This window comes from Pagrus pagrus (assembly GCF_965226575.1).
Source record: "Pagrus pagrus genome assembly, chromosome: 4".
Lineage (NCBI taxonomy): Eukaryota > Metazoa > Chordata > Actinopteri > Spariformes > Sparidae > Pagrus > Pagrus pagrus.
In genome coordinates, this window is record NC_140188.1 from 26,146,542 (window position 1) to 26,163,954 (window position 17,413).

A 17,413-nucleotide genomic window follows, 5' to 3' on the forward strand; every position below is an offset into this window, starting at 1 on the left:
GTCTTACTGTCTTGCTGTGTGAGAGAGGAAAAGTAAAGTCTGCTTGTTTTGAGTCCTCTATATCAGTAATTCTCAAACTTTTTTAAGTCAAGGACCCCTTAAATGGCACAAACCCCCATTTGATAAGATTTTGTCCCAGGGTCCCCCATCTGATACAAATTTTGCTTTTAGATGTATCATTACAGAGGCTATTTCAGCCAGCTACATCCTGTTACTGTGTTATTTATGGATTGAATGTAGTGAAAATACTACTACTATAAAAACTACTCCCAAAAACCCCTGGATCCCCCTTCAAAGACCCCTGACACCACGCTGAGAACCACCGCTCTATATGAATGAAGTGCAAAGGAACTTGACATGTTTGCATTTGAATCACATAGACAGCTTTCCCAGTTCCCTGTTTGATTTCACATAGCTGTCAACCTTTCAACCTCTCCTGCTGCATCGGCTTGTGATCCAGCTTCTCCATCCCTGACAACAAATCACAGAAGACCTTATTGACCTTCTCATTTGACATGACACCTGTCAGTTATGGATTTGATACACCGACTCCTGTACCACTGCCGGCTAACCTTTAAATTCCACCCGCAAGACTAAATAATGTACGCTGTAGAATGCATCGTCAAACGGCATCCCTCACGACCCACTTAATAAGGCTGTGCTTACGAGAAATTAGCTCACGAGGGAGCGATGCTGATTAGTGTGGCAAGAGGCTATAAAAGCCAATTCTCACATAGGAAATGATGATGAAACGACCGGCGGTCCAAGCTCTGATTCTCGCCGTAATTATTTAAGACACATCTTCAGTTCAAAGAGTTACCTTTGAGATAAAAAAGGACTAGGAATAAGAAAAAGGACCAAAGCTTTCGGCTTGTATTTGTATGGTTTTCCGGGCTTTGCTAAAGCTCTACCAGATGGGGGTGGAATATATGTTGTAAAGATGTAGTGCAGGTCCTGGTAGTACTTTGTACATTATCAGAAGCTTTCCCTAGAAACATAAATAGTGTGCTGGGCCAACCAATTCAAATAAGCCTATTTCATTTCAGACCGAATTTATGATGCTGCATTTCATTTCACAGCCTGAATAGAGGCAGCCAGGTCTGAAGTATTCTAGCACTTATAAGAGTATACTTTTTTTTTTTCCTCGTGCCTCTGCTCCCCTTCAGTGGCACTGCATCATCAACTGATTCACCTCTTTCTGCCCGTAATGCACCAAAGCAGAACGCAGTGATGGATCACATAAGAGGTAAATGTGGAGAGTGGAGAAATTAGTAGTTCCAGCATGTCACACTCGGAGACGAGGCCTTATGTCACATCCCGTAATAATAAGAGCAGGCTGCGTGTCGAGAAGGGAATTCGGCGTAGAGACAGCGATGGGTGGGAAAGGTCGACACTCTGCAGCCAGTAATTGTGGGATAATGAGTGTAATTTGCAGCTGCAATAGGCATGTGGCTTACATTAGCAATAATATCTCTCTACTACTATACTTACACACAATTGTCAACACAAGACAGCACAGATTCATGGGTGTAAACACAGATGTGGGGATATCCTGATGCAATGCAATGCAAGTTGTTGAAATAACAACAAAATGTACACACAATATAAGTTAGATGCCTCAAGAAGTTAAAGTAGTATTTTATTTTAGTGTTGGTGTTATTTTATCCATCCTCTTTATGCACTGACTGACAATTCTGCTGCACAGTCGACTGTACGGGGGAGTAATAAGAAGCAGAGGAAAAAGAGAATGAGCAAAGGATGGGAAGGGGAGAAGCAAAGAATAAGAAGATGGACGGAGGGAAGTGATGGGGCAAGAATGAATGGGTAAGACGGCAAAGAGGAGGTACAAAACAGCGGAAGGAAAAGGAAAGCGAGAGTGACAAAAAGGGAAGATGTGACAGAGGGAGGAAGCACAGTACATCTCCTGAGATTTAATAGCAGCATCCAGCCCCTGCCATAGATCCTCCTGCCTACGTCTCAATGAGGCACCATCTGTCATGGGCTCGTTACATCCAAGCTCCCTCAGACTGCTTAAAAGCACAACACAGAGGAGGGGAAGGAGGAAGCCATGGTGGAGTTGTCACATCGACTTTAAAATGAGGATGAATGGGTCAAAGTGAAGCGAGACTGGCAGGAGGAGTGTCGGGGCTCCTGCACCGCTGGCATGTACAGTGTGAACTCTGAGCAGCAGTTAGATGTTGCTTCCCGCTGGTGCGTGCCCTGCCTTTTGCCGCTTTGCACCGACCCCGGCGGTCGCTGTGGAGATTTCAAATCTTGCACTTCACAGCAGAACCAGAACTAATTGGAATGGCATCCCAAAAAAAAAAAAAAAGACCCACCGGATTTTTAACTGCCCCGCAAAGCCTCAGAGGTGAAATCACACCTGTGCCAAGCAAATTTGAATCGAGCACACCTGCAAGTTCCCGAGTTGTTTGTAACCATTTTTGATTAATAATTTCCCCCCGCTAGGTCTGCTGGCCAAGTTTCAAAACAATCATTCCTGTCCTGATTAATGGCTCGCTCCAAGCGCTGATGCATGCCGACCAAGATGGAGGGGCTTCGTGATGGGAGAATTATATGAGGATTTGTGGCTGTCTGGGCGCTTTGAGGCAGAGAGGATAAATCAACTGAGCAACAAAGGTTACTCCAAGTCTATTTGATGTTTTTACGTCACTGGGGATTTCCCTATAGGGACTGGCTCCAGGGTTTGGCTTAACTGAAGTCATTGAGGCGACTGATGTCACGGTTGGAAGGCTAAAGGGTTAAAACAGCTTCTGTTGATGTCCATGTCTTTATTCTTTGGATGCCGATCTTAGGGATGGACAGAGACTTTCCTATTTCAAGCTGGGCCCTCTCTGTGGCGTCTGATGGGGCTCTTCCTGTTGTTAACAGCTTTGTTTAGAATCACTATTAATGAGAGGAGACAGTTTATCACTCCCCACACATCACCCTCATCATTCCTCCTTATGAATGCATCATTAAACCTTGCAAGGGAAATTTCACAAACGTGCTTCAAAACACTTTGCACCTGACTTTGGAAAATTACAATAATTAATGTGACCTGTGTGCCTCTGGCGTCAACACCAATTTCCAATGGTGTAAGTGAAGATTTTACCTGCTGATTGTCAATTACAACAACACACATGGTGGCACACACACAAACGCGCACGCATTCATATTCACAGGTAAAGTACGTTCACCTTTGCGTTTTTTGTGAACTCCAAATTCTTGCTTACTCACATAATCAAGGGTAAAGTGTCTCCGGGGGGGGATTTTAAGCCGTACATGTAGTTTTCTTTTTCTGTTAAACATAAAAAAGCGGATGCTGGTTTCTATATCAAGAAAGCATTGCGCCGCGTATTTCAATAAAGGCTTTGTTCCACTAAACCCACTCCTAGGGGATAAACTTAGACCTTACCGGAAATACATTTAACCTGCTACGCTGAGAAAAATCTAGGGCAAGAAACAGCTTTGAGGGCTATAAAGGAATGACCTGGCTTTGATTTGGTATGCAGCCTTAGCTTCACTTCTTTCTGTTAGCTTACTTTTCCCCTCTCTCTTCTCTTGGTGTCGCTTTCTTCTGTGTCACGTCCTCGCTTTATCTCACCGTCTCCCTCCCACTGTCTGCTGTGCCCCCTGCCACCTGCCATACAGACACAGAACTTACTTGCCCACCAGGCTGGAGTGAGGCATATTTCGATCAAATAGCCGGTGTGTCAGTCTCGCCTTAAATCTCTATCGATTGCTGAAACAAGTTGTGTGAGTCTATCGGAGAGAAGATTTCAGATTCTCTCTGTATGGCAGCTGTTTACTTGCAACACACCCGAACACATGCATGCGCACAGAAGCACCTCAGCGACATAGGTTGCCTGGTCAATATGATGATGAAAGGCAGAAAAGGAGAGAGGAAGGGAATGAGGTGGAGGCGGATGGTCGAAGGAGGGTGGAGGGCAGAACAAGACAGAAGCACTACAAAGAGAGAATGGAGGGGAAAAAGTGTTTTGTTAAGGGGTGAGAGGTGTCAGAGAGGCAAAAAAAAGGAGAGAAAAGACGAGGTGAGATGAGGAGAACTGGGTATTGATGGGGATAGCGGGTGGTGGAGCTGTTCTGTCAGTCTTGGCACATCGTGCCTCTCATTACAGTTTCACTTCCTGGCTTCAGCCTGCTCTTTGGTCCTCCCCCACGGCTAGCCCTAGAGCAGGGATCCATCCAGCCCAGCCCTCCTGTCAACACAAGCCCAGCTCAGCAGCTCTGGCCCAGGCATCTGTCAGCCCACACAGTCCCCTGTCAGCCATAGCCTATTGGCCAGTCCATATTGGCACAGCACAGCGGGGCAGAAAAAGAGTATAATATAGCACAGCAGAGCATCCATCAACAAAGCTCGGGGTAAAACAGCGCAGGACAGCAGCCGAGGCATCCATCAGAAGCAGATCCTGCATAAACCCAGCCCCTGTCTCTGAAGGGACTGATAGACAACGACGGCACTTTGTAAAAGCCAGCAAAAAAAGAAAGGTGCATTTAACAAGGCTTTTTGTTTACAAGCATCAGCAAATATTTGCAAGCAGTTACAAGCATTTTTTATGTAAACAGAGACTATGTATTCTGCAGAGGATTATGGGCTCGGAGAGGATTCTTCAGAGGCTTGCGAACATGGAGATGCTGTTGTGATAAAGAAAGAGGGTTGATCTTTTGCCAAATTTTCGAATAAATAAAGTCACGCCAGCTAAGTAACACAGCTGAGATACTGCATCATTGTGAGGGCTGCAGCCAGTTAATGGGATGGATTTTCATTACAAATCGTTCGACCGTGGCTCGCACTACCAATCAAACCGAGTTCCCTGCAAGCGACTTGTTGAATGCGCCTCAGATTAGGCCAGCCGTAGACAGACGTGCTCTTATTTCTCATTCCGGACCAGCAGAGCCCCGGCACAGCCTCAGAAACCCGGCCCTACCTAGACACAGCGTGACAGCTACTCTGCAAGAAGAAAGCAAGAGCTACAGGCAGACAACCTCTCTGACAAGTAATCGGAAGTTCCCTGTTTCTCGAAGAGTCGCTCATTAGCGAAAACAGGAAATAGCCACTACTGAGCATGCTCTACACTTTGCACCAGGGACCCTCTGGAGACTTGTGCAGTTCCAGAAAAAGCAGAAGGCAAGAGGCAGCGTAGAAACCAGTTCTGTAGCAAAGATCAATGAATGGATCCTTTGATTCCTATTCCATGCTGTCCACCTCTGCTCCTGAGTGTTGATGGAGAGATGAGAGGGGAGAATAAACTTACAGAGAGGAGGAGGGATGACAAGGACGAGAGGCAGACGGGGTGAGAAAATGAGAATAGCAAGAGGAAGAGAAGTTGAAGGAGTGGTGAGGCAGAGGTGTGAAGAGATGAGAGGGACAGCGATACGGCGAGGGAAGATGAGAATGTTTGGAGTCTTGGAATATGGCTCTGATTGAAGTCTGAGGGTGGCCGTGTACAGCACCATGTGTTGTGTATTTATTTATCTATTTATTTGACCCATATGGAGCAGCATATGGTCACCGCTAACTGAAAGGAGGTAATACAATTAGGAACATTTGGATGATTAATAGTCCCAGTCACCTGTATTTATCCAAGAGCTTCCATGGCTCTTTGGAGAAGCCACACTCACAGTATTAGTCAGTTTTCAAAATTAAAACCGCTTGTCTCGCTCACACAGAGGGTATAATTGGGTGCATCCCGCTGCACTGCAAATGTTTTATCTTGAATTTCAGTATATTTCCGTCTTCCTTCTTGACGTGGAAACTGATGGTTGCACAGAGATCTTGACAGCTGTCATAAGACTGTTGGAAATCATAGTAAGCTGTTGTGATATTACCTTCGAAGTTCCTCTGTCTGAGTGAAAACTGCGGGAGTGCCCTTATAGGATTTTATTTTTGTTATTTCACCATGGTCGGGAATCAAACAATACGACTGTGTTTCATAAAGCAACACGATATATGTCATCGATGCTTATTTGACAGTTTTTGACACATTGGAATAGTTTGGTTCCGTAACACGGACGTCAGTATCAGTCTGTCAATCGTTCAGTTATTCCACCTTTTTCGTCCAGACAGAAATATCCCAACTAGGCATGGAAGGATATGAAAATTTCATGTTGTCATCAAGCTCGCCAAAATAATTGCAATTCACGATATCATCCATATAATCATCAAACATGCTTGAAACTTTTAAAATTGCACTTAAACATACTGGGATCATGTTACCTTTTTATTGCATCACAGATGGGACTTTTTTTTTTTTTTTTAGTCTTTTCCTGAAAACAACCAAACTGTACCCCTAACAGATGGATGGTGATCACAGAGATGGGAGTATAAATTGGAGGTGTTGGTCTGTGGGGCAGTCGCCTTCCTCTGCCTGGTTCTGCAGATGGGCACCTCATCTGTCTGTCATTCTTTAGTGTGGAACCCCATGATATCTCCACACATCCAATCTAACACTTTTATGTCAGCCCGACGTTTGCTAGTGTTTGCGGCTGTTTGAGTTTGAGTCAATGTGAGAAGCTGGCAATGCAATGGATGACGGAGTGTTCATTAGCAGAGTTACTGCACTGCTTCTGGTTTCCCTCTCAGGAATTGCTCTTGAGAAAATATCCCCTCCAGACTTGATATCACTTTCTCTCTGATAGAGCTCAAGCTTGACAGACCAGCTAGAACAATCTTTTCTTCCATTTTCTTGGTTGCCAGGGCGACGAGTCCCGGCCAATCCTGTTTGCCTGAAAAATAGCATCTAAACTCAGTGACTATTAAACACATCGTCAGCAGACTGCTGTTGTCCAAGAATAACGTTTAGACGCTTCAGCGGGAGGCAAGAGTTCAGAAAAAAACATGGAGGCACATTTCCCTTTTAGTTCTTCATAATCCGCACAATACTGCTTTTGTGTTCCGTTTTATATTTCAGTGACAATTATTGTACGAATGGATATTCATACAGGACCCTTTATTGAATTACACAATCTTTTAATTAGCAGCTTTTTAATGTGTTTGTGTAATCATCACAGCTGTTTCTATCAACTTTATTGATTTATTTCTATTGAGCGTGTTTTTGCTTTTTGTGCCGAATTCTACCACAATGGCCGATCCTCTCAATTATCCACATTCCACACAAGTTTAATCTTATCTCAAATCCACTTGAGGAGTTTAAAGCCTTTCACATTTACATATTAATTGCACGATGAATGTCTGTTTGCAATTGGCTGAGTGACAATCCTGCAGTCTCTGAACTATGTCACAAAGCTTCGGTCAGGCTGCTTCAGATCTCCGAAGGAAAATCGTAAATCTGCATTTGCCAGGCAAAACAAAAAGCAACGGCTTTCCACATCAGTGACTGTTTGGACAATGGTCTCACTCTGTAAATAGTAAATAGCAATAAAGGTGTCTGTGAGTGTGTCATGACAACTTCCGCCCACAGACCTTTAGTGCGTAACTTAAACTGTAGGAATGATCTGCAACTATGAATCAGCATCAAACGGACAACTCTACTCCAGTCTGTATGAGATGTCTGTACAGTAGGCAGATGTCTGTAAACTGACACGATCACAATTCAGGTTCAGTGTCAGCAGACGGATTGATGTTTAAAGTTTTTGAAAGAGACAACTGAAGGAGATGAGTCATGATGCTGCTCACGTCCCAGCTTGTGTCTTTCACTTTTACGCTTTTTGTTTCTTCACCTCCTCCCGTTTACTCCACGGTGGGAGACGACTGGTAATAACGGAGGCGAGGAAGCGAGCTCAGAGAAAAAAAACAACATGAAGCCGTTCAGTCGGCCAACGCACTTTATTGCTTCACTGCAAACACTTAAAAGCTGTTCAACTTGTCACTGTGTGTCTATATCTTTGACTAATAGAGGGCAATTTCACTTACGAACGCAGAAGTCAGTCACAGCGTTAGAAGCTTTTCATACATTCACATTCACTAGCATTCACGCTTTTACATTTCATATATTAGATTGCTCTGACAATAAAGGGAATGTAATCAAAAGGGAAAATCTGAAGGGCAAATCCTGTGCACAAGAAAAAATATCAATTCTGTACAGTACATTTTGAACACAGACTCATCACGTCTCAGCAGCTGATATACTGCTCACCTCTTTTTCTCCCACACTGTGCAACAATGTGCAAGATTGTTCTGTACTCTTCTGCAGCTGCCTGTTTCAAGGCTACACTCAAGCTACAGTACAGTATGTCACAACAGTTTGATTCAGTGCAATATCTTAATGTGTTCTGGACATTTATACACAATTTAATTGAATTCCAAATGATGTTTTTGGTCTCCTTGGAAGCACCAAGGTCTTGCCTAGAATATAAAGTAAAGTTCCTGTGGTTTGAACATCCAACGCGGATGAATCATGCCCCTCCGGGCCCCATTATTCAAAGATGATTTAAACTCGTACTGAATCTGAGTCGTGAAATGATCTATATTATATGGATTTGAATTAGGTGAGTCATGCTCTATTTTAGTGCCCCACACGTTTCCTCCAGATTCACAGAATCCATACTTTTGTACTTCTCAGAAAGTCTCGCAGTGAGTTGTTTATAAGCTCTCCATGAGTATAGAAAATTGTGTCTGGAACAAAACAAAAATAACAACGTCAGAGTGAGGAAAGTGGAAGGTAGATGTCAAAGGGAGTCAGTAAATGCAGCGTGTTATCTTGGTTCCACACTTAGAGAAGCAGCATCAACAGGGATTCAAGCTGGGAGTACAAGCCTTCAACAAATCTGACATCCAGCTCCCACCGGGTAACAGGCCGGGGTGACTGCACCACCACTTTTGTGCATCACCCGGGGTCACCTGCCAAAGACAGCCTCACTCCACTGCCTCGCTAATCTACTCTCTTGTAGCCCAACACACTCCGAAGCTGTGCACGCAGCCAAGGCTCGGGGAGTCTTGGGAATTTGCATGTGAGGCGCATCCACTGTCGGCTTGCATTACGGCTGATATCCATTCTCATTGATTCCGACGTCTTCTCACATTTACATTTATTCATTAGGCAGACGCTCGGCTCCCATCCCTCCCGTGCGTGATGTCTCAGCTCGAACTTACTTGGCGTAATGTTCTGACAGCGTGCAACAAGAAGTAAACAAGAGGATACCGGTGTCCTTTCTCATCGGCAGGAATAGGTTCACTGTTAAAGGAGATGTATTTATCAGAGAGAGGAAGGGAGGCAGACTTAAAGAAGGAGACTGAGAAGGAGAGAGGGGGTAAAGTGAGGCAATGAGTGGGAGGAAGAGAGTGTGCATTGGATGAATTGAGGATGGGAAAGGAAAAAATTTCTCCTCAACTTTGGCTTCAGAGACCTCAGGATAAGTGGCGTGCTGAGTTTTATTGATTAGGTTAACTAAATCTGGCATACCCTTGCTGGTCAGCAGTATCAAAGCACTGCTGAACTGTGTTGCAGTATGCCAAGCTTGGCCCAGCGTCTCAAGAAATGGATGTGCTTCGAAACCCTTTCGTATAACACCTCAGAGTTTCATACAGCAAATTGTTTGTTTGTTTCCAACCAAAGATATTTCACATTTCATTTCACATTTCCTCCTGATGTGATTACAGTCATGAAATGGGAAAAGTTACATGCAATCTCTTTTCACGCCTTCTCACAATGCATCTTCTAATGAGAAACCAAGCATTCTATGTCTATTTCCTTCTCCTCAACGCACTCAATTTCTTTGTGCCTGCAGGTGTTATGTTGATGACAAAGTGTCCAGGGTGGCCTGGCTCAATCGATCCAACATCATCTTCGCCGGCCAGGACAAGTGGTCCTTGGACCCCAGAGTAGATCTGGTCACTAAAGGACAGCTGGAGTACAGCCTGCGCATACAAAAGGTAATAGTGGAAACTGAACCTGAGCGTACTATAATGTTTATACTGTGTATTTGAGTCATCATGACCTGGGTTTGGATGACAGGTGCATAAATAGATGCGAAAGAGCAGAATTTCTTCAAGCATTACTGGGGTGTTATACATAAAATTTCAGCTTGCACATGAAAATGTTGTCATTATCTACTCACCAGCATGGCGATGGAAAAGTCGGATGAAGTTTCAAAGTCCCCAAAACATTTCTGGAGCTTCTAAACAACTAAAGTAGTTTTGGATGCAAAACAAAACAATAGAAACAAAGAAAAAAAAAATGAAAATGGGTAGCTTGACGGGCATAATCCAAGTTTCTGGAAGCACAGAGATCCTAAAGTGATTTGAAAAGTCATTATTTACACCCTTTTTAACACTGAAATATTTGATCTGTAGCTGCTAAGCTAAAAGAGCGCCCCATCTGAAGTGGGTGCACAAGCTCATCTTCTTGTCAAAGGTGTTAATAACATCTTTTCAAAACAATTTGAGATCTCGTTTCTTCCGGAGACTTGGATTATGCTGGATGAGCTGTATGGAGCCATTTGTTTTTTGCATCATGAATCATTCGAGGAAAAAAAAAAACTGTCAACTAATTTGTTCAGAAGAGATTATGTGTGAAACTTTATCATTAATGTGAGAAAAAAGACAGAAGATTGTTCTACACACTTGCAGGAGTGTGTAAAGTGTGTTCACAGTCCTCCAGGTTTAATTTAAACAAAGAGATCAACACAAACAAAACAAAACACAGAATTCTGAAGGTTCAACCCAATTGCTATGGTTGTACACAGTGCAGGACATCATATTCAGGGGTTCACAGCCTGAGTCCCATGTGTGGCCTGCCTGAGGCAACAAAAACATTTTTGTTAAGGTTAGGGAGAGATCGTTAGTTTAAATGCTAAAAGTCAACAAAGTCGCTTGTTCTTCAAATCCAAAAGTTATACCTGATTAAATGTAAAGATACCTTGTTAAAATCAGTACTTATGTGAATAGTACTTGAGTGAAAGATCTGGGGTATCTGATATGAAATGAATGAATAAAAAGTACAAGTAGAAGTAAATGATACATATATTTTGAGGTATGTTTATACTGTATATCGGTTAACCTATTATCAGCTTGGCTAATTATCTAATACAATGTTCAGCATGTCCTGATTATTGGAATCAGTATAAATTAATTTAAATATATGCTACATTGGCCCTGATGCAGCAGCCAACCTGAAAAGTAACTATTAAAGTTATAAAATAAATAAATGTAGTTGAGTAAGAAATAGATTGGCCTCCAAAATGTCCCCGTGAATTCTGCACAACTTTGCAATTTTGTCCAAAAACTGCATAATTATGAGGATTGGTCAAAATTTGCAGGAACATTGCACTGATTGAACAAAAGATTAATTGTTGTTGTTCCTGGAGGGACCAATCTTTCCCAAACCTTAACCAAGTTTTGTAAGTGCCGTAACATAAACATTAAACAGTTTAGTCATTATTTGGCTGCTACCTGGCCATATTATGTTAATTCACACTATTTTGTAATCATGTTAAAGATATAATCCAGGCAGTTTAACATTTTCTTATATATATTGTCTTATATATATATAAAAATAAAAAACAATATTCTATTTTATTGTTCATAGGTGGACGTGTATGACGAGGGGTCGTACACCTGCTCCATACAGACCAAGCAGCAGCCCAAGACCTCACAGGTCTACCTCATTGTACAAGGTAAGTGGCAGCCACATCAACTAAAGCATAAAAGTTAAACATACAACACAGTATTTATCCACCATGTCAGCTGTGAAGTCATAAACTTGGAAATCAGGTCAATGAAAGACAAAACAAGAACTTGTTGCCACCCAACAATTCCTTTGTGTTTACTCTTTTTAAATTATGTTTTAACCGTCCCCAGAGTCAAAGACGTCACTGTCCAACAATGCACAAGCAGCAGACATCAGCGTCACTACCACTGTATTGTTCAATGTTCAAATGTGTCCCTCTAAGGTGTCTGCAAGGAAAATAGATGAATATGTATTGCCAGGAAAAGAAGCCAGAGTATGTCACAAACACATGCCTGCAGCAACATAATTTCTTGTTCCAGTTCAAATGAATCCTAAGTGCACTTGAAAAGCCTTCAGCAACAGTTTTCCATTTCAAAGGATCGGAAGTTATTTCTCCTGAATGGAGACAGCAGGAAAGTTGAGAGCAAAAGATACTGTAATCATGAGGAGACTGAGAAGGAATAGGTGCTGCAGGAATTCACACGAGGCCTGAAGGGCTGAAATTAAGTTTCTTCTTTCTCTTTTTTTGCCCAAATGTTCTCTAAAAGTTATCTTTTTTTGGGTCTTAAAGTTGTAGCGCCTGAGATGAAAGAGAAAGCACTGCCTGAACATCATGAAATTGTTGTACCTTAGAGGGCTGATAGTAAGGTGTATGCACAGTCAGCTTCAGTGTTCAGCCTTTTTTTTCTAATTGTGCACATCGATCCCTGTGAAGTTAAATCTGCTCACAGTCAGCCCAGATAACTTATTCCACAACATCTTTTCAAAGAAGCATTTTTAAGAATTCCAAACTGGCATGACCACAAAGTATCTCACCGTAGTTATGTGGATGACACACACACATTTACATGAAGGTATTACATACTAAGCAGCTGCCATTACTTAAACAAATCAGTGATTGGATGTACCAGAAGTCCCTCGAGCGAAGTAAAAAAAAAATGTGCCAAAGAAAAATGATTAAAATGAAGCGCTTAGCTTGAATCTGTCTTGTGAATCTTGGTGCTGATAGGGACACAGATTTAAATTTTACATCCACATTGAGACAAAGAGAAAATCAGCCTGCTGATACTGAGAAATATAGCAAGATGACTCCAGTTCTCAGATCTTTACATTTGCTTCCTGTGATTTAGAAAATGACTTTAAAGTGCTTTTAAGATTTTAAATTACTGAATAGTTTAGCGCCAAAATCCATCCAGACCAGATCTAAACAAGGACAAACAGCCTTAAATTTTTCATAAGATGGAAAACTATGATGAAAAACTGGAGTTCCAACTCTGAATTCTTTCAAAACAAGGTTTAAACATTTCTGTGGGGTACTGTCTTAAATATATATATATTTTTTTATCCTGTTTTTTGTGTTGTTGTTTTTTTCTATTTGTCTTATTGTTCTTATATTCTATTGTTTTCTTTTCCTATCTTAATGTGTCTTTTCATGTTGCCTACAGTGTCTTCTATATCTTTTTTCTTTGCCGTCTTATCTCATGTAAAGCGTGTTGTATTTGTTGTCTGTCACTGTTTTGTTTTTGAAAGGTGCTCTGCATATAAATGCACCTTACTCTACATGACTGCTAGAATAGTTCCCTTTTTAAAGACATAGTTCGACATTTTGAGAAGTATGCTCGTTCATTCTTTTGCTGAGATCTGGATGAGACGATTGATATCATTCTCGCCTGTACGAGGCTATGACTGTTGGTCCAGCAGTCGCTTATCCTTGCTTGGCTTAGCATAATCGCAACTAGACATTTTTACACAGTTTTTGTGCAGATTAGATGAACATTATTAGTGAGCTTTAGAGGAGCTGTTACAGTAGGTGGATCTGTTTTGCCTTCAGACCGAGCCAGGATAACTGTTTCCTCCTGTTTTCAGTCTTCCAGTCTTAACGCTAAGCTAGGCTACCCAGCTGCTGTGCCAGATACATATTACGGCATGATATCAGATTTTCACTAAATTATTATTTTGGCCAAAAGAATACATCATAATGATATTATTACAATGTCCTCACTAGGGTTAAGAGTTTGCTCTCGTCCTCCATCTCCTCCGACATCCTTTTGTGGGTCCTCAGTGGAGTTCTCAGTCCTGATTGGATGAAGTGGGCAGGGATACCAGAATTGTTGTTTTTTCCTTTAATGCATGAGCAGGTGGAGGAGAGACATGGATTACTGACCAAACACTCTGTAACAGTGATTACTGTTTGAATACAGAGCTGTTCAAGACTTATTTCAATGTATAAAATATTGCACACAGCAGCTTTAACGTGATATCAATATTTTATTTTTAAATATTATGACTAAGGTCAGTGTTGGTATATCAAGACACCCCTACTACATATTTATGAGTGCGCTCAAGCCTGTACATGTATAACATATATCACTGAAACCTTCTGGCTCAGACTACCTTTTAACCTGTCACACTTCATTTCCTTTTAACTGTCAACTGAAGAGAAAAATCCTGGCAAAAACAGCCTCAATAAATCCCACATTCAGATCTCCTTACTTCCCCGTGTTGCAGAAACTGCAGAATACTTGGCCCTTTTAGTTTGTCTGTAAATGACTAAAATGTTTCTGAATTGCCTGTAACCTCTCGGGACCATGAAAGAGTTAGATCAATAAGAACATTGAGCAGTGCATCAAGGCTGGAAAAAAAGGAGTTCATTACCCATCAGTATGCCATTGTGGAGTCTCTGTACTCCTGTTTTTCAAAAGCCATGGTTAGTTGACAGAAATAGCTTTTAACCTGTCACAAACAGGCTGCCTGACAGACACAAGTGAGATACCTGAGAGCTGTGGTATCTCCTATAGCTGGTTTGTTTGCATGTGTGTGGGGGTTTATGGCTCTGCTTCCAGCTACGAATCCCTCAACTGTCACTTTTCTATTATCCCAAGAAAAGTGCTGTACGGGCAGTGACAAATCTAATTTCACCATTGATGATTGTTTCATCAATCAGAGTTTGTTTTAGTTTTAACTGCCCTGTCTGCTGTGAAACCTGACCCCAGATAAATACTCCAGGCTGTCGGTAGAGGAAGTGCACCACAGTTCAATTTCACAGCACACAATGGCTACTAGAGAACTTCTCATCCAGCTATGAGCTGCAGATATCATCCATTAATGGCATTTTTAAAGGTCAATATGTGAATTGATGCTCCTCTTCTTGGATCCATGGTAGCAAATTGCCTCTCCTTCCCAGAATCCATTGTGTCCGATTATTCAGCGCTTGATCATTGGAATGTCCTGCGTCGGCTTCCAGAGTTTCTGCCGGCGGCCTCGTTTATCACGGCTAATGCGACAGTTATAGCCAAACATTGATTCTGTTGCTTTCTTCCCTTGCTATTTTGTCCTCTGCTCTGCTTCTCAAAGTCCCATTCAATTTCGCTGCCATTGTTATGCTCATCTGTTGTATTTCCCCACGACGTGGGTGTAATCTTCTCCTTGAGCTTCACTTCAGCATCTTTCATCTAAATTGCGGTGCTGTGCTGAAGGTGTAGGTTCCTGGCAATTACCGTGAATGTGTCGCTGTGAGCAGATACTGTGAAGTTTTTATTTACATTCAAACTGTGGTCAAATATTGAGCGCCGATGTGAGGAAACTACTGAATTTAATAACAGACACAGAAGAAAATAATTCTTCATGAACAATCCCCCCACTTATTTAACTTCTACTTTGGTTTCGTTATATTCAATCATGTTTCTACTCTGTGTGTAAGTCTAAGTATTTCACTAAAGCAAGATAAGAATGTGTCTTTGTGTGTGGCTCCGCTACTGTATGTACCATCACATACAGAAACCTAAATCAAGCCCCTGAAAAACCCAATCAACTCAGTGTGATAATAATTCTCCCTCCCTTCATCTTTTAATGGGTATGAAAATGTTCCAAGCATCAAACATTGCCCCTGGTTGTAGACCCAAGAGCGGGTTCACATAACCAAAGCTGACAATTTTCTGCTAGCAGGGACAGGGACGTAATTGGAAAACAAATGATCAGACAAAGTAGATTTGCGGTGGGTGAAAAAGTGGCGGGCTCACAGGGCTGAGACGAGTGCTACCAAGCAGCAGGGTCACTGCACATGACAGGAATCACAATATAATGTCAGTCTTTCCACCCACAACCAATTTGATTTTTATGAAACACCGACTCAGAAGTTTAGCCAATGGGCAGGCCCAGGCCACCGTTGTGACGATTTGAAGGTTCGACTTTGATGTTCGCCGAGTCTATTAGCTTAAGAGTTGAGAGATGTTTGTGATGTAAGTTTGAGTGTGTGTGTGTGTGTGTGTGCAAATGTTCCATACCGTTGTTTGATTTATGGTGACATAAATAAATCCTGAAAAATGTTCTTCCCTTTCCCTTTCCTTCTAATTAGTAAACCTATCCATTTCCCATAGCCTGTGGAGGGATATTCTTCAGTAAAATACACTACACACTTCGAACGTGAATGAAATATCACCCCATTAAAATTATAACTATGCTGCATTGATGGGATTTTTGGAGTTTGCATAAAGTTCACATTAAATATTCCACCATTTGATCAAGCTGGGAAAAAAAATTATAAAAAAAAGTGTAGTGTGTAGACGCTGCGTCTGACAGCGATCCCAGTGAGGGGGAACAGTCTGGCTTTCATGCTGATATCCGCGGTGTTCAATCCTGTCTGTAGCCCATATAAACTGCTTGGCTGTCATTAATGATACCGCTCCAATCCTAAAGGACAGATAGTAGGAGTACATTTCTTCGAATGTAAAAGAAAAATATTTTACACATTAAGAAGTTTAATATCTCATTCCTCTATAACTACTGTCGTACTGAGTGAGCTAAAGCTTTCTCGACTCCATCCGTCTAAGACTAACGTAACCTGGGGACATCCAGTCATCTGCAATAATATCATTTTACTTTTTTACAACGTAAATTTTTAAACATTCTGTCAGTTCCAAAAACGACTTCTACTTACTAGCATGGCCGAGCAAATGCTTAACAGTATGGGGTTTAACTGACACTGTTACAATGAACAGTGGGCAGTGAAACAAGATGAGATAGGAGGAAGAGGCTGATAAAATGAGGAGCAGGAAACAACACACAATAATAGCATTGGTCCTTAAACATCTCAACAACTATTGGGATAGATCACCATTAATGTTTGTACATATAATCATAGTTGCCAGAGGACGACTTCCACTGACTATGGTGATCTTACTTTTCCTCTAGCACCACCATGAGCTTGACATTTTTGTCATCTGTTGCATGGATTGCCATGAAATTGGGCTCAGATATTCATGTTAGCATTGATACTGATGATAGTATGCTGATACTACTTATCTTAAAGCATCATTGCCTGAATAAATGGACCTGCATTTCTATAGCGCTTTTCCAGTCTACTGACTGCTCAAAGCGCTTTACAACACTTGTCACATTCACCCATCCACACGCACATTCATACACTGATGGCAGAGGCTGCCGTGCAAGGTGCCTACCTGCTCATCAGGAGCAATTTGGGGTTCAGTATCCTGCTCGACCCGCTCTGCCTCCTGAGCTACAGCCACCCTGTAATAAAGTCAAACAGAGCTGCTAGCAGACTTAGTTTTTTTTTTTTTTTTCAATCCATAGGTAGAATGTCACAAAGTACATTTAATCAAGTAATTGTACTTTACTGAGTTAATTCTTCAACATTTAACTTCACCACATTAATTAATCTGCCCCCGCTACTTTGATTTCTGGAACAAAACATTCAATCAACTTATGTGTTGTATTATACAGGTGGTGGATGAGGTTTACGTGAG

General features: G+C 41.8%; 1 protein-coding gene across 3 annotated transcripts in view; it reads left to right on the top strand.

Moving 5' to 3' along the window:
- Positions 1-17,413, top strand: part of lsamp (limbic system associated membrane protein) — a 487,383-nt gene that overhangs the window by 402,672 nt on the left and 67,298 nt on the right. For all 3 annotated transcript variants that reach the window (XM_084351806.1, XM_084351805.1, XM_084351804.1), the window contains 2 exons: positions 9,712-9,856; positions 11,511-11,598. In XM_084351806.1, the coding sequence (XP_084207932.1) occupies positions 9,712-9,856; positions 11,511-11,598 (233 nt within the window). The remainder of the gene's footprint in view (positions 1-9,711; positions 9,857-11,510; positions 11,599-17,413) is intronic.